General features: G+C 39.9%; 1 protein-coding gene across 2 annotated transcripts; it reads right to left on the bottom strand.

The window, feature by feature from the left end:
• Window positions 1–2,476: 2,476 nt before the first annotated feature.
• Window positions 2,477–13,611, bottom strand: sncb (synuclein, beta). Of its 2 annotated transcripts, none has more exons than XM_034214985.1 (6): window positions 13,468–13,611; window positions 12,332–12,464; window positions 8,869–8,898; window positions 8,494–8,579; window positions 4,503–4,589; window positions 2,477–3,272 (listed from the first exon to the last, which is right to left on the bottom strand). In XM_034214985.1, exons 2-6 carry the CDS (start codon window positions 12,450–12,452, stop codon window positions 3,243–3,245), a joined length of 354 nt encoding a protein of 117 aa, XP_034070876.1. In that variant the 5' UTR covers window positions 12,453–12,464; window positions 13,468–13,611; the 3' UTR covers window positions 2,477–3,242. The 2 variants fall into 2 exon arrangements, with proteins under 2 accessions (XP_034070876.1, XP_034070875.1); XM_034214984.1 differs by having other exon boundaries at window positions 2,477–3,267.
• Between the last annotated feature and the right edge of the window lie 7,930 nt (window positions 13,612–21,541).

The following is a 21,541-nucleotide window of genomic DNA, read 5'->3' as shown; positions in this document are numbered from 1 at the left end:
ATGGCAAACTGCAGGGATAAACCTGTGACTTAGCGAACTTAAAAAAAGAAGAAGCAACATTTGGATTAATAGCTCTGCTGTTACTACAGATGAGGGAGGGAGGGCGAAGTAGGCGCAAGAGGGATTTATCCTCTTATAATGAATTGCTTAGGAAAGATAGATCTGTGTGTCTGTGAAAGACACCTTTTTTGTATTGTAGTAAAAAGCAGCAAAAAGTGTTTGGTGGATGCAGATCATTACAAGCCAGTGAATGGACTCAGAAAAGCAATGTAAACACTTGAAATGTGGAATATTAGTAAGCTGCAACAGTGAGAGAAGATGAAAGGCAGCGGGGGATATCAGCTGAAAGAGCCTGGAGCAAGAAGAGCTGCACCTCCCACACACACACACACACACACACACTTATAAACCACCACGTCTTTCACACTGATCCCTCCAACCTCTCCGCTCTGCTTCGTGGATATATCTCAGAGATTCTGCTCACATCGGGTAATTGTGTGCGACCGAGGACATTAACATTTATCTTACATTTTTTAACAATCCTCCCCGTCTTCATTTCACTGTAATGGTGTGCTGCAGGTTTGCAGGAACAGTGTGTACTGACAGGAGCAGTCTCACATTTAATTCAAAGGCCTCCACCAATCCCTGGCCGCCACATAGTGCTGTTGCCTAGCAACGTAGTGTGATGCAGGGAGGTGTGCTGCTGAGGGCCGAGGTGGGCAGCCTTGATCATATTCTCATCAGGAGCCATCAGCCTGCCAAAGGCCATATTCTCAGCAATGTGTTGGTAATAATGGCCGTGTTAGAGAGCGGAAAACAGGAAGCAGCACAGACATGTGTAATAGTGTCTACTGTAGGAGCCAGGAAATCACATTTAAAAGAAAGAAACCTGAGTTGGTATCTGTTTTTATTTCCCAAAATAGGCACATTTAATGAAAACTACAACATGCAAGAAACACAAATGGAAAAATGTGAGAGGAGAAAAATAAATAAAGAGACAATTCATGAAGATTTCCTTTGAAGTTATAGCTGTTGGATATATATATATATATATATATATCCAACCTGGCAGTATTACTTCTTCATCTAAAATGGATGTAAAGACAACTTGGCTCCAGCTAGAATTTCTTCTTTTCAAGGTTCATTTTGTCTCCAGTTTCTGTCCGAACTCCTTGATGGTGTCCGTTGCCTTGTCCGCAGCTTTCCCTATGGCGACCTGCGTCTGTCTGCCAGCCTCTACAGCAGCTTCAGAGTCAGAGTGAAGCAGAGGAGAAATATTCAGGAAGCTAAACCACATAATCAGAATTAGGCTAAGCTTTGCAGAATTTGATTAAGACTATCAAACTTTTTTAATAAACTCACATGCAAACTTGTGAGCATAACTATATATTTATTTGCATATAAAAAGCTCATCTCCAATAAAATAAATATATTAGGTTATCATTCTATTCCTGCAACATTTTGTCTCTAAAATGAATTTGAACAGAGCTACATTTGAATGAATATGTATTTCCATAATGATGAAACACAGTGTTACACAACCAAATGGGTAACTTCAGTGTCTTATCCTACATCGACCATAATGTGGGATCAAAGTTCTTGTATCTCCTGAGAGCTTGTACTGGACTCTAACTTGTGTCTGCTCGATAATAACCATTATCACGCCACAAAGCTTCAGAGACAGGGCGTGATCACTTTACCTGTGCTGGCTGTTTCTTTGGAGGACTCTGCCACCTGCTGCACGGCCTCCTGAGCTGCTTGCACTGCAAACACATGACAGAGACTCACAGTGGTGGACCTCAGGAGGAAACAATCTCATACATTATTTACACTCCAAGTCAATTACAACTTAAAGACAAAAAATCAAGGACATTTATTGGAATCAAGTAGCTCTTTTTTAACCAAGAAAGGCAAACCCTGGAGAAAAATAGCCTTTTCTCTGTCCACTAGACCTCACACTGGCCCAGTGCCATGTCACAGCTGTGGCTCTGTACCTGCAGTATCTGTGACTCCCTTGGTGGCCGAGTGGCTCGTGCCTTTCAGGCTCTCAAAGGACTTCTTGAACGAGGCCATGGCTCCGGTCTTTGTCCCTGCAGCCTCCTCACTTTGGTCTGAGCGGAGAGCGGCAGCAGAGGCTGTTTAATACTCTCAGTTCGAGCCCGACACCCCCGAGCCTGCACATTCCAGCCGGATGAACCCAAACAAAACCCCCCCAAAAGAGGCCCGGCGAGACTGGCATCCCAACTATGGCAGAATCCATCCAAGGGCATGAGCCCGCTCAGCAGATTTTACACATCCTGTGATCAAACCCCCAGACAAGAGTGAGCAAAAAAGGGACACATGTGAGGACGGTGCATAATAGATCCTCATTTAGACCAACAGGCAGAACATCCAACTGAATTACAAGAGGCTCAAAATCTAATGAACCATCAATGCCAAAAGGGAGTTTAAACATTATCACATGACGCTAACACGGTTTCTTTTTTACTTTTTATTTACAGAGGAATGTATGTCTGGCTTAACACATAAACCTTTATATTGACAAGTCCTGCAATTTAAAGCACGTATTGATATGACAACCATTATGATTTCAAGACATAATATATTGACTTTAACTTGTTAAAATCTTCAGTACACGCAAACACACGCACACACAAACATGTATACTCTGTCAATTAAAAACAGATTTACTGGAATGATTTCACAAGCAACTATAAAGATACAATGTAAAAAACTCTTACTTCAAAAAAGTTGAAAGAAATTTCCAAAGAAATGCAAAAAGAAAAGGAAAGAACCCACAAACAGGCATTGTCGACACTTAGGAAGATATTATTGTTTTTCATATCTGCTTGCAACCGGACATATTTCATATTTTCCACTCCCAATGTCTCATTGGAAGATGATGAACATCTATTGCACGTTTCTAAATACAGATACACACAAGTACAAAGTCACAAGCCCCGGCTCTGGTCTCATTTCATTGGGAGGGAGTCAAGGAAATGAGACCGAGAGGACACATCCTACATCTCAATAAATACCTACACCCAACACATTACATTAATAACATGACATTTACAATATATAATAATAAAAGATTTGTCTTGAAGGAAGAACATTTTTCAATGGGAATGCTTGTGTTTTTTTGCAACAGGGGTATAATTGTAATAGTTTCAGCATTTGTCCTTTTTATTATTAGAAGTATTATTGTGCTGCTGGTTTGTTGGTGGCTTGGACTGGTGCTTTTACGCCTCTGGCTCGTAGTCCTGGCTTCCCTGGGGAAAGAAGAACTGATTTTAAGAGACAGGCAGCAGGTTAAATTCAACACCAAGACTCTAATATATGAATTGAAATGGGTTTATAAATAATAACTATGACAGAGTGGTTATAGTCAGAGATAATCCCGCTCCACTAAAGGTAGTGATGTCTATCTCAGCTGTGTGCTGTCTGAGTGTCTCTCTCCGCCTGCAGAGGGCAGCACATCGCTGCACCAGCTGAAGGACGAGTCGTGAGCACATTACCAGCCTCCTTGTAACTCTGCACACGCCTCCTACGCACATGACCATAAAACACAGCCTCCAGGAATGTGTATTAGGTCATCTGATGAATTCACAAAACTAAAAGTGATGCTGAATGAGACAGACAATTTTCTCCAAACCCCCCCTATGAGGGCTGGGCTCACTCTGCAGCACTCCGTATTCACAGCAATGCAGGCAGGGAGACCCTGACATTACCCACAATGCACTGAGGCAGTCAGCATCATCACCACACCCATTCAGGCAGAGCTTGTACATCTCTGGTGTGGAGGGTGGGGGAGGGGAAAGCGATGCGGAGGAGAGGAGAGAGATGGAGCAGGGACACCAGCTACTGCCTCTTAGAAATTCACTTTTAATTTGCATCTCAGAGAATATCCAGGTTTCATTCCTTTAACTGATTAATGCAATAATCCACTGAGGGAACTGAACATCTGACATAATGTACTGAATATATTGAAAACAAATTAAATATTATGCAAAATGTCATAAAATCTTCCTATGTCTGAATATTATAATATTCACTGAGAATATAACCCTTTTAAGGCTAAAAACACGACCATTTCAGTCTATTTTAATCATAAAATATGCAATTGACAATATACATTTAATATAAGAACATAATGTTCATTGTGTGATAATTGCATTTACTCTTAAATCTGTATTCAAAGCAAATGGTTTTGCACAGTTTGTCTTGCCAAATGACATCTAAATTCCAAAAATAGCCATCTGTGTCAGACCTCCACACACACACACACACACACACACACACACACACACACACACACACACACACACACACACACACACACACACACACACACACACACACACACACACACACACACACACACACACACACACACACACACACACACACACACACACACACACACACACACACACACACACACACACACACACACACACACACACACACACACACGTATGAGCTGTGAGTGGTGTTGTTACCTGCTGGGAGTCATCATATGTCTCCCCTTCTGGCTGCAGCATCCCCTCGCCCTGGCCCTCCATGGCCTCCTGCCCGTACTCCTCAGGCTGCAGACACACAGATAGGAGGAAGATGAAGAAGGACAATATCCACAGAGCAGAAGCAGCTATGTGTGGTCACATCTTTAAATTCAAGACACAGATCCGCATGTCCGAATGTTTGAATTTGTGTAAATACGGCATATTGGAAAAACCCAGAAAGTGGTTTAACAAACATTATCACTTTCTAAATCCACAGAGACTGAAAAGCATTTTTATAAAAAAAATTCCGCTTGTTAAAAAAGAAATCTTTTTCTTTATGTTGTATGAAATGTCAAAATAACGAAAGGTCATTTAAATATCCAAATTTGTGAGTCATCTGTCATTGTTAGATATATGTTTGTTTGATTCGTTTTCAGTAAGATGATAATAAGATGCTTCTGGAAAAGGTGTTATAAGTGTTGTTAAATGAGCTTGTGAGAACACTTGTCCAGCCTGAGATATCTTGATGACTGCAGGATGGATTGACATGAGATGTAATGTTCCACAGAGGTTGAACTGTTATAACTTTTGATATTCCCATGACCTTTCATATAGCGCTATCATGAGGTCCTATAATAAGATGGCAAACATGGTGAACATTACACCTTCCCTTCGTCAGTTACCATGGTCATTGTGAGCATGTTAGCAAATGACATTTAGATCAAACACAGTACAGTCTCACAGAGCTCCAACCATGGCTGTCGACTCCCGGCCCCCTGTGATGGTTGTTTATTGTTTGTGAAATCTATCGCTTAGCTCTGTGATGAATAACATAATGGTAATGGATGAGGGGCAACAACTGGGGCTAGAGAAGAATCGGCAGCGCATTAGTCTCTCATTACTCCTCTCACCTATTCAGGTCATGGCACTCAGCAAAAAGCAGAGTTAGGTTAACAGAACACATCCATTTATATAAATGGCTTACAGATGTATAGGCGACTTTTTCTATAAAGGATGAATGGTTTTCTAAAACAGCCGGGCACTGTGGTTTTCAGTAAACATGACTCAAACAGGAGACTCTTTTCAGCTGTGGGTTTTACACACTTGGTGCTCTGGAGAGTAGCAGCAGCCAGACCATAGTGGTTGATTCAAAATAACTTAAGTGGCCTGTTCATTATTATAAAGGACTATAGCTCCTAATGCAGTGATGTGCCTTGATGACGGCTTTCATATCAAAATGGTGGCACAGAGGAGTAATATTATCAGGTAGGTAAGATCAATTCATTGTTAGTTATGGTCTTTAGTGGTTTCATTAACAAAACGGGGATAAAAAGGATACCACCAGTTTTTTAGCTAATGCTGTTTTTCCTTTTTGATTTAAATACGGATTTCATTCAACATTAATCAATAATTGTTTGTCCAAAAGATAATGGAAATGTATCGTCCCAGTTGTCTTGTTTTGGCAGTTCAAAACACTAAGATATTCAATATGATTATGATATCTCAATTCAAATGATTAATCCGTTCACGAAATAGATTTGATTACTTCTGATCCACTAATCGATTGGTGGACCTTTCGTCACCTCTAATTCAAAGAGACACTGGTATTGATTGACATCTATCCTGTGAGCATCTCCTCCTGAGAGCTCTCTGAAGCACACAGCGTGCCATCATCGCTGCACCTGCTACTACGAGCCCTTAAAACAAAGCTAGTGGGTCACCATGCACTTATTTTTAAACGCAGCACTAATCAAGTCAATTAGGTCAGGAAGGGAGAGCAAACTGTAATCCTGTGAACTGCTTCAAGCTGCTGTTTTAGCTGCAAACCCACCAACGCGATTATCATGGTCTTACAGGCTGCACAATGGCAAACAGCCGTAAACATACACCTAATCAGACGGATCATCGCCTCGAGTAAACATGAAAAAGACTGTTTACTTGATCACAGTGAAGACTTATTGTGTCTGATTGGTCACATTTGGATTGAGATGAGACTAGATAAGCTTTACATTGAAACCATTTAGCACAAGTCTCCTAAACATTACTCTAATAATTTTGAAATATGTATTATATGCAGCAATGTGCAGCATACTGGCAATCTCCTTCTTAAAATACATCTGAAAGATACAGTCATACAGAGCGATGGAGTAATTTAGTTCAAAAGTTGAACAATCTACGTGTTGAAATGAGTGGTTTGTCACTCATGTCGTGCCTCCGAGAAGCATATTTGAGCAGGCTGTCAGATTTACTAGATTAGTGAGTCAGTGGAGAGGGTCCAACTCTGAGGGATGAAGGCTTTGGACAGCCTCAATGTTTCCCTGACAGTCTGATAGCCAAAGCAAAATGTCAACATGCTGACAGCGCACGGCCGGGTGAAGTGTCAATCACTCCAATCTCCAGGCTGAGCTATATGTAGATATTTTAAATGTTCTATGTTTGTGGAAAGTCAAATCTGTTCCGCCTCTCTCCTCGGATCAAAGTGTGTATAACCTGATCTGAGAGGAGACAGAGAGCGGTGACATTAGCAGAGGTCTGGTTACTATAATGGAGAAGCAGCTGTGTGCTGTAGAAAGATGATAGTCCCTCTGAGAGATGGTTCAGGGTCATTTAAAGTACCTGAACATAAAACAGGCAGTGAGCCTATAGGCTATGTTAAAGACTGAAGGCAGCTCAGAGATTCATTGTTGTGTGGAAAAGCAATACATCCTCAGGAGCTTCAAGCTTCCTACAATAAAAGAAAGCCTTTGCACAGTGGCATGTGTTTCTATTTTCACGGTATAAAAGCTGTCAACCAGCAGTTTACTTGATCTTGAACATGATCTTTGTTCTCTGGTGGGAAAATGAAAGTTCAGCAAAGTCAGTGTTGACAGCAGAGGAATAAAACAGGCCAGTATCTCTGTATCGAAGTGACACGCATATTTATCAGGCCGTGTGTATCCCTGCTGTCTAAATCTGGCTCCGCTACAAACACAGCCATGTCCAGAATGAACACAACAGTTGCCAACTGTTAGTGAGGCTAGGATCTGCAACGGAGGTTTTATTTATTATTTTCTCTAGCTGATTCTCAGGCACGTGTGCACAAAGAGAAATATCCTGATTAGAGATGAACAGCAAGCTGCTGCATTGTTACCACGCAAGGCCGTTTGTAGTCATATCCACCGCGGGAGTTCTTTAGGGATTCAAAGTCAGGATATGCTGCCTCCATTTTTAACTCTTATGCTTATTTCTTTGTGTCTTGTGAATTTCAAAATGTTCTTGAAGTTAAATATTATATTGCTGGAAAATCCTTTATAAAGAGTGTCTTTCAAAGCATTTTGCAGTTGTCTTAAGTATATTTTCAGCTATAATACCACCGTTAATTGGAGAGTAAAGATAAAAAAGGGTTTTTGAAAACCTTATTGTGTAGCATTACCCAATCCTACCCTCCAAGAAAGTTGAACATATTCAAACTATTAATGACACAATGAAATCAAAACTAAAATAATGGCTAAACGACTAGATAGCACTGAGAGAGATTTATCACAAAGGATTCTGGAACATTCACTGTTTCATTCATCTTCTTAAATGTAAGGATTTTCCTGTGTTTCATGTCATCTTATCTCATATCTACGTTTTTGGACTGTGAAAAAACCCAGCAATTTGGACACTTTTCCCTCAGAAAAGATTAAATAGAAATGTGCCTTTTTACAGTTTTAAACATTTAAACATTCATTGAGAGTACAAATGGTATGTGTGTGCAGCTCTGGTTGTACACATTCCACAAATGACATTAAAAAACCGCTATACCGGGCAAAATTTCATGGTATATAATGCTCTTAAATATGGATTGCGGTTATCAATCACTTCTATGTAATGAGAAAGAAAAGGGCCGACTGATTTCCTTAAGGTGTGCAGGTGCACACAGTAATTTGTCTGAAGCAACTAGAACAGTGTGTCACACTTCCTGATGTGTGCTAGCAGGGAGCTGATGGGGCTGTAATAGCGTACATACATTCAGGTCAGCAGGGAACTCGTCCTTCCTCCCCAGGCCGGTGGCAGCGACCATGTTCCCGACGGCTCCAGTGGTCTTCTCAGCCACTGCAGGCAGAGACACACAAACATCAAGTACACACACACTAACACACACGCAAAGCATTATCTCAACAGATTCAGCAGGCAGATTAAAAGGCTGCACATTTCGTCTGCCCTCTTTTGTTTCTCAATTGATGATTGTACATAATGACCCCTCACATATGAGTGATCAGTACACAAACATCACCATAATGAATGAGCCTTTAGCCAGTTAGCAGTGAGTGTGGTCACTGTAATGAAAGCATTCCTGCTACATTGAGGATGTTAAGGTTTGACTAAGGGAGGGAACACTCACCTGAGCCCACGCTGTCTTTGGCCTTGCTCCCTGAATGAATGAAAACAAGGAGAATGTTAGCATTTCTTTTACATTTAAGAAATATTCGAGATTTGCTTTCTTTTGTGTGTGTAGATATGTAGGGAAATGTAACCTTGCCTGCATCTAACAACGAAGGAAATATTTTTGACCAACTTTAATTTGTACCACCTTGATGGTTTGAGTATCATCTACCTGACAAAACGATTCACAACACACTGATGCTACAGAAATAGAATTAGCTTTAGAAGCAGCTAAAGATTATTTGGATTATTAATGAGTCTGCCAATATATATGTACATCCAATGTGACGTCTCGACAAATCGGTTCTCATACAAAGTGATGCAATATCAATTTAGTGTTTTATTCACAGTTTGTCACAGCTCCAGAGGCAATAAAGAACAATCATGGCTGCAGTTCTTCCCTGGTACTTTTATTCTGAAGAGTTATTAAACTTTGTGGCCGGCTGAAACCAAAACCACTGATCGATTCTCTGAACTGTGGCATATCTCATCCATCTACACTAAACGCTGTCAAGACATGTGGGCAATCTACTGCGATCCCACTGGGTCTGCCCACTCCAGCCTTGACGTCCTCTCCATTGTGCAGCAGTCACATGCCTTATTGCTCCCTGAGGGTCTTTAAAAGCCAACCAACGACAGACCAAAGGATGAAGAAGTACAGAGCCATAACTACAAAAGGCGAGTCTCAAAGCAAAACATACACCTAAGATGTAAATCCATTTAAGCATCTGCTCTGGTAACAGATAATGGATTATAGCCATAGGTAAGAATTAAGAAAGATTTATAATTAGAAAGGACTATTTTGAAGCGTATTCTCCTTTAGACATAAATGACCATGACCATGCTGACTGTTACAGCTTCCTTCAATAAACAAGTAAATGAGTTGCAACATGTTTAGGTTCTGAAGTTAAAATGGAAATAGTGTAGTGTGTAGTATGTAGGTCATGTGTGATTAGAAAATAGCAGGCTGAGTCTTGTTCTTGGGTGTGTCATACACTGAGACTGTCATTAGAGCGTAGAAAGAGGCTGTCAGTTGTGACATTAAAGGACAAGCAGGGTTTTCTCATTTCCGCCTCTCCATGCCTCGCTCAGGCGGCTGTTCAGCTCAGCTGGGTGGGCGGGCTGCAGCAGCTGTCAAAAGGTGGGCCACAGGCCTATCAGATCACTCCTACCCCTCCTCCAAGAGGGGCCTTCAAGCAAATCATAGGCAGCTTTCTAGGGCACCGCCATGCTCTCGGAGCAGCACGCAGAGGCTCAAAGATGCACCTTTCCCTTTCTGTGTACCACAGGCGAAATGATGAGACACCAAAGTGAGCCTGCACGTGTTTCGACCGCAGATCACCAAGATTTGATTCTGGTGATGAGTGACAGGGACACGGTGCTAAATATGTAGGGTAATTGGATTTCATCTAAATGCAGACACATCTGACAACCCGTCCTGGAATACCCAACGTCCCTCTATATACACCCAAAACACACTGCCAGCCAATCAATGTTACGAGCTGGTGGCTGCAGAGCTACCAGCAGGGGGGGGTCACTGGAAATGTGGCCCCCTGACACAAGCTGAAAAACTGACAAATAAATACATATCTGTAATGGCTGGCAGGCTCCAGGATGCTCTGAGTCACTTTCCCTCCCCCAACAGAGCTGGACAATACGGAATACATTTTGTATCACAAATGACATGGGGTTTGTCAGTGTAGGCAAACAGCTATATGTTAAATACATATTATTAAACAAGTGATTATTACATGGTTATATGGTACATGACACATGATGTAGTCCCAGGCAGCTGATACATGACGACGTTTTCTTTATCTTTAAAACGGTGAACAGTCTTTAGGTTTAGAATGTTGGTTGGACAAAACTGAAGACATGACCAGGAACTTTTAGGAAATTGGGATGACCATTTTCCCTACTTCCTGACATTTTACGAACCAAAAGATTGATCACATAATCAAGAAAATAATACTTAAATGAATCCCTCTAAGGTTCTCTAAATTATATTTCATTTTAATTGTGTTCAAAACATGAATTCAATGAGCTTATCTATAGTTACTTACTTAGTGTGACATTACAATGTTGGTTAATAACATGGTTAAGGAATAACCTTGCAACGCTGATATTTAAATTATTCATAGCTTTTACAAGTGAAGCGTCGAGCTGGAATATGTTGACTGTGTAAGCCAGCATTTCCCAACATTTCATTCACAGGGTGGTCAAAAAGATGTAAGCACTGTTTCTGTCATTCTGTATTAAACCTCCACCCAGCTGCTCTCAAATCTTTCTTTCCACCTCTATGTCCCATGTGTTTTAGAGAGCTGCAACCAAACGGTGATCCGTCCAAATAGTGACCAACTCAATGTTTCATTAAAGTCTCATGCATTTTACAGTATTTCTTTTGAACTGACACAATTGGACATTCAAGACATCGTGTTGAAGAATTTTACTATATTTGCACATTTTATGGACAAGATGATAAATGGAGAAAAAACATGGCTGATTGATCAATAGCCATCAATCGCCCTATATAACAATAGAATATTTGGAGTATTTTTTTTTATTAATACAAGAGAGGCACTTGTGTGCGAAGACATCTGTGATGGTGTCCATTACAGATATCTTGTTAAAGCAAAAGCAGAAGCCTTTGGTCTGTTTATCTCCGGGAGGTGACCGCTGGCTGGGTCTGTTTTACAATCTGCTGCCATTCAATGCACCGGCATGTGGGAAGAGCTGCTCACCCCCTCCTGCAGCCCCACCCCCACCCAGGCTCCAACCTCCGGGAAGAGATGGGAACAGTCAAGTCAGCCGAGAGGGCACGAGCCTGGTATCGCATTCATACACGTCAGAACCACTCCTTATAAAAGAGGGCATCCTTTTTCAGAACTACTACTGACTGGAGATAGTGAAAAGGGAAATTGCTTATAAATTACAAACGGCATGAAGGCTGATTTTTATTTATTTAATGATAGCTGCTATAATAAACTAATGTGAATTTAAAGAAGTGTATTGAGTTGTACTTATCAAGCTGTACAATGTAACACATCATTTACACTTATAGCACACACTGAGTCTAATAATACAACTGTAGATATAAAAAGGAAAATAAGAAGGTGTAATAATGTCATCTAAGTATTGTGATGATTAATAAATAATTTGAACTAAGCATTAGCTTAAGGGAAACAGATACCTGCTATTAATTGTGTCAGTAAAAGTGATATAATGTAACTATTTGTTTCAGGATATGATGCATGAGTTAAACTCAAAAATATTCTCTGCTGATTTTTGCTGCTCGTGCATATAGGAAAACCATTAGCAGTCGCACAAACTAACCCTGGCACTAGACCAGATTCTGATGAACTATGAATCTGTGAATGCTCTGCATCTTAAATAACCTCCTGAAAGATTTGTGATCGTCTTACCTACAAACATGACTCCTTCTTTAGTCTTCTCAGCTGCAACCGCAACTCCTTCCTTGGTCTTCTCTGCGGCCACAGCCATCCCCTCCTTCGCTTTAGACAAACCCTTCATAAACACATCCATCTTGGCCGATAACTGTGAAGAGATGTCAGTCACTACCACTGCTGTGTACACATGTGATTTCACTTTATTTTTGAGCATGTGTGGCCTTTAATAGCTTATATATATATACCACCTTCATTATGTCTAGCTATTTCTACAAACATCTATGTATATCAGGCTACTATACTAACTGTACGTTATATTAAAGAAAGCAGCAGCGGCTCCTCTGGTGGAGCCTGGCAACTGCAGTGCAGCCTTCATAGTAAAACCCCTGTTCACTCATGCATTCAACCCCTCTTTTCACATCCCCATCAAAGCATGAAATATTCAAAGAAAAAAATAGATTTGAATGAAATGGTTAATTGTGGAGGCGCTCATTAATTATTGCACGGGTGTAATGCTACTCTGAGAGAGGAGGCTGGGCTGCGCCTAGGACGAAAAGCAGGCCCTTTGAAGGACTGTACATCATATTATACTAGAAGGTGGCATTATTTCACAAGCTACACACCGATGCTGGGGGAAGGGAGGCACGATCCACACTATCACATGTACGCGCATCACGGTTTTAACGTAGAATTGTGTGGATGTAATCTGAGCTGGTCCGATCAAAACGCAGGGGAAACATTTAAATAAAACAGACGAGGCTGCAGTCTAACAGCTCGAATTATATTCTTGCATTACACACCGATGCTGCCACAGTCCCATGCTGGCTGCTGCAAATCAATCCTTTAATTGTCACATTCATTTAATATCCCGATGTCAACCATTTCTCGCGTTTACAACCGTGTCTGGATGCATTTCTTTGTCATTGCATTACCTTCCAGACACGATTTGACAATAATCATAAACGCAAAGTATGATCATTTATTCAAAAATGACTTATGGTGCAGAGCTTTTAAAGTTGTTTCAATCCAGTTGCAAAGCTGTGACTTCAAATGACGACGCTCACATGCATACTCCTCAAATAGTGGTGACCTCTATATGTTTAAAAAACATGACGCAAATAAATGTATGAATGAAAAAAAATATTCCTTACCTATTTACAAATAGCCGTTGACTTGTCCTCTTAATATTCAGTCGCACTATCGTCTCAATGGGAGATACTCAGATGATCACTGTGGGCCTTCCTCGCGCTGATCTGTTACAACAGGGACGGCCCCTTCTCAGGATGGTGGAGAATATCACACGCCCCCCCCCCCCCTCTCCTCTCCCAGCCCCTCCCATCTCCACCTTCACTGGTTCCCTCCACTATATTGATCACCCATGTCTGGTCCAGCACAAAAAATGACCTTAGCAAAGCCACACCACCTCTGTCCCTTTTTCTATTGCAGCAGTTATATCTTGCAACAACATATTATATAATATAGTTATAAAATGATAATGTATTATATGGCTATAGGAATATTGTCATGAATGGACTATCTATAAATGGCACTGAGTTCAATAATATGGACTCCAGATGAAATTCTTATCTCCTAATTTCATAGATTTAATACACCATCATTTTAGAACAAACTTTTAATGACCTACTTCACTCGTGGACTCCATTTTGGGATTGTAGCAAAGCATTGCATTTTGGTTTGCTACTGCCACCCCTTGTTTCACTATTTATTATTTATTTATTTCACTGTTTATTGCCTTTCAATAGAACAATGTAATCACTCGTAAAGTAAAGGTTTAATTTCAAGTAATTCATTGCATTTTATTTTCTAACTGCCCCAATGAGTCAACAATTATTTATAAAGTAGACCAAAGACTGCCATAAGGTGGAATACGTTTAAAACCCCACTCCTGTGCAGTGTGCCAAAACTGGCATGCGTCGAGCAGGAGTGTGATCTGAGGGTGATACCATTTTGTGTAAGAGATAGGGGTATATTGATTCGGCATCACGGTGCTGCTGCAGCTGGATATTGATTTTTTTTGACCAACCAAGGAGGTTAATTAAAGCTTCGAAAAGCGAAACACGTAGAAACTCAGTAATTATTTGTGAACCTTAAACAATTCAACAATAGCCTACTGCAGAGATTGTGTAATGTCCGTTTATTTTGAACGCCGTATATTAGTCCTTAATAAGTCACGTGGTAATAGCTGCTTGGCATATTTAATTGAAATTCAAGCTATGTGGTCACGAGCTCGTCGTGAGTTTATGGTGTATTTATTATGGACTGCAGCGAACGTCCATCAGCCAATCAGAGCAGAGGATGAGCTCAGATCGTATCATTAGAAAAATATCGAACATTCCATCACGGCACGATGCTCTACCGGGTCAAAGTAGAACAAGAGAAGAATGAAAAACACTAAATTGTGGTAATGATGGTGTCGCTAGAGAGTACACGTCCCCCCGAGCTGATTTACGGCCTCGGTGGACCACCCCCTCCCTTTTCCCCCGTGTCTGACGTACATGCAGTGACGCAACCCTCGTTAAAGTGGGCGAGTGATTGCGAAATATTTTTTTCTCCCCACAACCCCCCTCCCAGTTTGAGGAAATCCCAGATAACTACCTCTCCTGAAATTGTCCTGTCTCATCTGGTTTCTGAAAGCATGAGTAGGCAGGTTGTACCTTTGGGTCGGCATAGATTTTTGCCATTACAGTATGTGTCATCATGTCTTGCGAGATGGGAAACGGTTTTACTTGCATACAAAAGGGGGTGCATCTGTGCTGTACCGGCCACAACTAACATTCACCTACCATCGTTTAAAGGGGAGGAAACACACTTTTAGGATTTGTTTCCGATGGCTTTTAGGGTAACATAGACTAGAGTACACAATCATCCTTACCTCATTTTTCATCCTCCCACCAAATACACTTCAGTGTGATTAATGATCTATCATAGATCCATCTTATTCCAGATTTGAACAGTAAGTACAAATATTCATCCTCCACTGAGTCCCAGCCAGGTGCTGTCCATGGTCCTGAATAGAGCTGTGTCTCTGTCCACGGTGCTGAACTTCTAAAAGTTTCAAGTTTACAAGGCTTTATTGTCGTGTGCACATTAGCTACAGTGTAGATATGGCAATGAAAAACTTAAGCCACAGACTCATCCAACAGTGCAACATGAACAGATACAATAGTACAAGAGAATGTTTTGAGATTTGCCAGCCAGCATCATACAGTCCTGCAGGACTGGGTGCAAGATGTCAGGGGTTACTAAAGTCTTCAACCCACACACCGCAGGAAAACCTTACATTCAATTATCCTAAATGGTCTTTTAAAGCAGACTTTCTCTGAGAGGAATTCATTCAGCATCAGTCTTGCTGTCCTCACTGACTGTTGGTACTTGTAAGCCACATCTGCTCTCTGCTGGTCTTTTGTTGTAACACCATGCTTAATTTAGCATTTATTGCATCCTTCACTATAATGGCTTTACTATTAAATGGAAGAGCTATTAAGGAGATCTACTTATGGTCTAATGATAACACAGACACCATTTATTTTATGAATTGGTTGCTAATAAACAAATACTACATCCATCTTAGCACTATGTATGAACATATTAAAAGCAGCATTGCCAAATGCATCCAATTCATTAGAACAACAACAATGAAAGTAACTATATCAATTCAGTTCCCATGCTTAGACATAAGCTATTCAAAAGGAATAACTATTATTTTGAAAACACCCAAAATAATAGGTCACCATTTACTTAGTAACACTTGTTTCTTTTGTCAAGATATGGCTAACACATTGTTCAGAGTGGGACAATATGTATGGCAATTAATCAAATATGTAATTAATATCCCTTACATAACACATAACAGTAAGTTATTGTTATCAGAGCAGAGCACGACTCATGACACTTCCCTGTGTTTGATTTTTATATTTGATGTTGTAATTTATTGTCTTCTGTTACATCGGTAGGAATGTGTTATTTATTATCTGCATGTGCAGCACTTTGGCTCGACCGAAAATCGTTTTTAAATGTGCTATAGAAATAAAATTTGATTTGATTTGATTACTTTTCAATTAAGATTCTTAATTTCCCCATACTTGACCAAATGCAATCTACAGTCAACATTGTTGAGGTAACCTGGCACATAGATGCACTTTCCGCTCACACTTGGGACCAGAACACTTTATGCAATCCAATCAAACTAAAACCCTTTTATGGATGTATTGTTATTTGTATGTCAACAATCCCCCAGTTGGACAAACTAATCTAAGGATGGTTAAGTACATTCATACTGTAAAAGACCAACCCTAAATATGATTTCAGCTAATAAAGAAACGGTTCAATACCCTGTGTGTTGCTCATTCACAATCACAGGACTCAGCTGAGCCTCAGCCACAGCGAGTAGTATTTAGAGTAAAACCAAACAGCGTCTGACATTTGTTGCCAGTCTCTTTCCTTCAAGTCTCAAAGGAGTCTGAGAAGTTGCTAAATCTAGTGACACAGCTACTAAGAAGTAGAGAGGGTTTCAAATCAGCCCCATTTCATTTCATTACAAACCTTTATTTATCCAGGTGTATCCCATTGAGATCATTGATCTCTTTCTCAAGGGAGACCTGCTCAAGTAGGTTCCACATGAAACATAAAAACATAAACAGAACAACAAGAAGGACATCATACATCATCATTACAGGGATTACAATTTACAATAACTATCCACATGTACAGGTACCAACAGCTTCCGATTGAGTAGCATCAACCGAGCTTTAAAAACATGTAGTGGCACCAGATTGTTCAGTTTCCATTTCAATTGCAGACTGTTCCAGGACAGAGGAGCTGCGCATAAAAGCTGTCTTCCCTAAGACAGTCCTAGCAGTTGGCACATTTAATAAAACTACAGCATGCGATCTCAGGCAGTAGCCACTTACAATTCGCCGTGAGATCAGGGAGCAGATATAGGATGGAAGTTCCCCTAACATGGCTTTGTAAATAAAAATGTACCAGTGACTGAGCCTCCGTACAGTTAGTGAAAGCAAACCAGCCCTTGCATACAGGGTACAGTGATGGGTTAATGCTTTACAGTTTGTCACAAATCTCAGGGCACTGTGATAGGCAGCATCTAACTTGACCAGGCAATTGGCAGGTGCATTCATATACATCAAATCACCATAGTCCAGCACAGGTAAAAAGGTCACAGTGACTAGCCTTTTCCTGGCCTCAAGCGAGAAACAGGACTTATTCCTGTAGAAGAAACCTAGCCTAACCCTCAGCTTTTTAAGCAGGTTATTGACATGACGTTTAAAAGTGAGACAATCATCAAGCCAGATACCAAGGTGTTTGTAACAGGTAACCACTTCAAGTTGTATTCCTTGTTACAATATCTGCAACAGGCTCTGGTGTCTTTTTAGCTTTTGAAAAGAGCATTACCTTGGTTTTATCAACATTTAAAATAAGCTTTAGTTCAGAGAGCTGAGTCTGAATAATGTTGAGTTGTGCATGCTCCTTTTTAACAATGCTTGTCAGTCAGTTATTAAAAACACGCTCCCACACTTTAGAAATGACTCATAACAGCTGTTGGCTTCAGCTGCTATGTCAGACTAACTTGTCAGATTGGTTTCCAATAACAATTTTTAGGACAATAATAAAATAATAAATAATTATTTTCAGGTTGATTTAATCATGTCACACACCCCCGTCAGAAGATATTTGCTCTGACACAAACAGCCACATTCAGTATCGGTGAGATATATTCAACTACAGAGGTCCTGTTGAATAAAGACTTTGGCAGTAAGTATTCAAATGAACACTAAGATCTAAGACCCATGACTCAGCAAAGTGAAATAAAAAACACACAATAAGTCTCCAACCTGTGACTTGCTTTGAACCAGATGTAAGGCAGAACTGCTGAGTGTTATACATGCTGGGAATAATAGACACAAGTGTTAGTCAAATTGCTAATAAGCTAACAGATACTCTTCTATCAGTTACGAGTAACACACTTGTGATTTAATTAAATAATACATTATTTACAAAACCAATCATTCATTACATTTCATAATTATTAATACATTTTTTTAATCATTAAACTGAGATACTTGGAGACATTTGTCATTTTCAAGCCAAGTGTAAATTGACATGGGAAGAACGACACAGAACACAACTTTATCCAAAACAATAAAATACACTCCAATACATCACTATTCAAGTAAAGCACTGTATTTACCATACATTAATAAAGTATCATAACAATACAATAAATACATTTGATGTTGATCCTCTGAGCCAATTTGAAACCTCCCAAGCTGCTTATGGGTTTTAAGCTTTGTCATCTATTTCCAGTGGCGACTGGTCATTAGGGGCAGGCACAGCCCCACCTAGTGTCAGCAGAAAGTATTAAAAATAATGATTACAAAAAAATGCAAAAAAAAAAAATATATATATATTAAATATATTTTAAGATCATGTTTAATCATCTGATTCGTCTGTACATTGCTGTTTTAGTCTGTGTTCTTCTAATTAGTGTCTACAGTGTGTGCCTATTGAGCTGTTTAGAGCCATGTGGGACAAAACCCGATCCTGCTCCTCCATCTCTCTGTCTAAGTCAATGGTGGCTGTAAAAACTACACTGCGCATGCTCAGAATATTTTCCTATTTAATGTGTGTGGCAAAAAAATAATGACCATAGGGGCATAGAGCCATAGATATATATAAACACTAGATGACTCACCCGCGCTGCTGGCCAATGGAGACCGACGTTGCCACATGGCCGCCATCTTGCTACAGGTAGTGCTCTCATTCATAACATTATGGTTTACTATTTAAATAACCATAGCTTGCTCAATTTTCAAACGGTTTGGTTTTTTATAAACATCAAAGATGTAGTTATGATACTGTATACTTATAGTCATGGACTTTCTTATGAAAATAACATTAAGCAGATAAAGCAATAGATATACACACACACAAGGTATTTATATTAAATATTTGCCGGTGTATATATTTCCATTTATTTTTATTATATTGTTAATATTTAAAATAAATTATAAAATTAAAATATATTTATATTTTATATATAAAAATCGGTCTCATGTTACCACTCTGTAAGCCAAGAGTTGTTAATTTAGCAATGCCTAATGACAATAGCATATGGTGGTATATTATTTAGATATTCACACCTTTATCAGAAGAACCAAACCAACATAAAATGAGCTCACAGACAGGCCAGTTCTGTCTCATTTATCACAATTATACGAATATATAAATAATAGTAATATGGAAATTAATAAGTTACTTTTTTAACAATTCAATGTTCACTTATCAATACTGTGAGCCTGATTTTTTTTTACATTCTCCAACAGAAAACACAACTCAGCGTACTTTTAAGAAATTGATCTTAATAGGCTTTTCCCCTTATAAGGCAAAAATATGTTTTGAGGCTCTGGACAAAAATGGCTATTTTTATTGTAAAGGTTGTCAATCCATGGGTGTAGTTTCAATGTTTGCACATGTTTATTCAAGTGTATGAGTGACATAGAGCAAGTGAGATGGCCAGTGGTTCTCAAACCTTTTACACAGAGTACCACCTCAAATTATATTGGGCTCTCCTAGTAACACCATCATAGACCTTCCTGGGTACCACCGAGATAAAGGATTTAACATGACAAGCCATATGATGCTCTCATTTGTTAGTGACATTCCACATGCAAATAAAACAAGATTAGATGGTACTTTATTGATCCCAATGTGGGAAAACATTTTTAGTTACAGCAGCATAAGGGACAAAGCATTTTACAATGAATTAGAAATAAGCAAGAAAAATAAAGAAAATAAAGAAAGAGGAAAATATACATGTTGAGTTTGGCAGGATATTATATATATAATATACATAAATATAAGGCATATGGAATATTAATGTTAAATATTAAATAGATTATATATGTGTAAAATGTACAACGTGGTTATATTCAAGAGAAACTATGGAGCAGAGAGTTATCTTCCAGCCAGAGGTGATTTGTTGAGTTATGGCACTGCGGAGCTGCAGCAGTCTGTTGGAGAAGGAGCTCCGTTGACTGTCCAGCTGCAGGTGGAGAGGATGGGTGGGGTTATCCATGATGGACAACAGCCTGTTCAGTGTCCTCCTCTCCACCACAGCTTCAAAGGGGTCCAGCTTGATGCCGATGACAGACCCAGCTTTCCTAATCAGTTTATTGATCCTGCTGGTGTCACCGGCTCTGATGCTGCCCCCCCAGCAGACCGGAGCAAAGAAGAGTGCACTGGCCACAACAGACCGGTAGAAGATCTCCAGCATCTTGCTGCACACGTGGAAGTATCTCAGCTTCCTCAGAAAATAGAGTCTGCTCATCCCCTTCTTGTGCACAGCATCAGTGTTGATCCTCCAGTTCAGTCCGTTGTCTAAGTGCACTCCCAGGTATTTGTAGTCCTCCACAACAGCCACATCCAGAATGCACAGGGGTAGAAGAGACGTCCTCACCCTCCTGAAATCAATGACCATCTCTCTGGTCTTGGCCACATTCAGAATACTCACAACATTAGGCTGAGGTTCATCTTCCGCTCTTCTTGAAGTGGTTGTGCTTCTTGTTGCTTCTGGCTAAAATAAACATAATTAAAGACATTTTGAGTGTTTAAAATGTGCTGTAATACACAACACATTATTTATTCCTAAACTTGCAGAAAGAAAAACTAAAGGGTGACATTTAATCACATATTTATCAATCAATCTTATACACCTTGAATTCTTGTTGGCCAATGATACACATACCCTTTGAAGATGAGCTGGGAAATTGAATACTGTTGGCACAACACCTTCTTTAAGCCGGACAGTCTGCCCCGTCCTGTCAAAGTCCTCACTCCTGAAGTGCTCACTGCAGAGCAGCGTCCTGCCAGAGGAAACAAAACCGTCCCTTCTTAGGGCAACTTCCCACTGCCTCCTCCTCTCTCCGGTTTTGGGAAACCTTAAAAACATGAGAAAGGTAGCCAGATATATAAATTATTGACAACATTGTCCGCCCTTCTTTCCTTTAACATTAAGGGTAAGGACAAAAATACACACCGAAATTATCATATTTTTGGGGTAATTGTATGTATATATGTATGTATGTATGTATGTATGTAATGTATGTATGTATACTTTAAGAATAAGACAACCACACTAAGAGTAATAAAAAAGGTGTCCAAAAGAAACATTACATAATTGTGTAAAGA

This window comes from Gymnodraco acuticeps, unplaced genomic scaffold (assembly GCF_902827175.1).
Source record: "Gymnodraco acuticeps unplaced genomic scaffold, fGymAcu1.1, whole genome shotgun sequence".
Lineage (NCBI taxonomy): Eukaryota > Metazoa > Chordata > Actinopteri > Perciformes > Bathydraconidae > Gymnodraco > Gymnodraco acuticeps.
Note: the sequence above shows the minus strand (reverse complement) of the source record. Positions and strands in the feature narration are given on the sequence as shown.

Bases quoted from the DNA above. Each gene is read 5' to 3' on its own strand.
- sncb (XM_034214984.1), bottom strand. From the start codon at position 12,452: ATGGATGTGTTTATGAAGGGTTTGTCTAAAGCGAAGGAGGGGATGGCT. The intron at 8,899-12,331 runs GTAAGACGATCA...TCATTCATTCAG, and splicing joins AGAAGGAGTCATGTTTGTAG to GGAGCAAGGCCAAAGACAGC. The intron at 3,268-4,502 runs GTAACAACACCA...TCCCCAGGGAAG, and splicing joins CATATGATGACTCCCAGCAG to CCAGGACTACGAGCCAGAGG.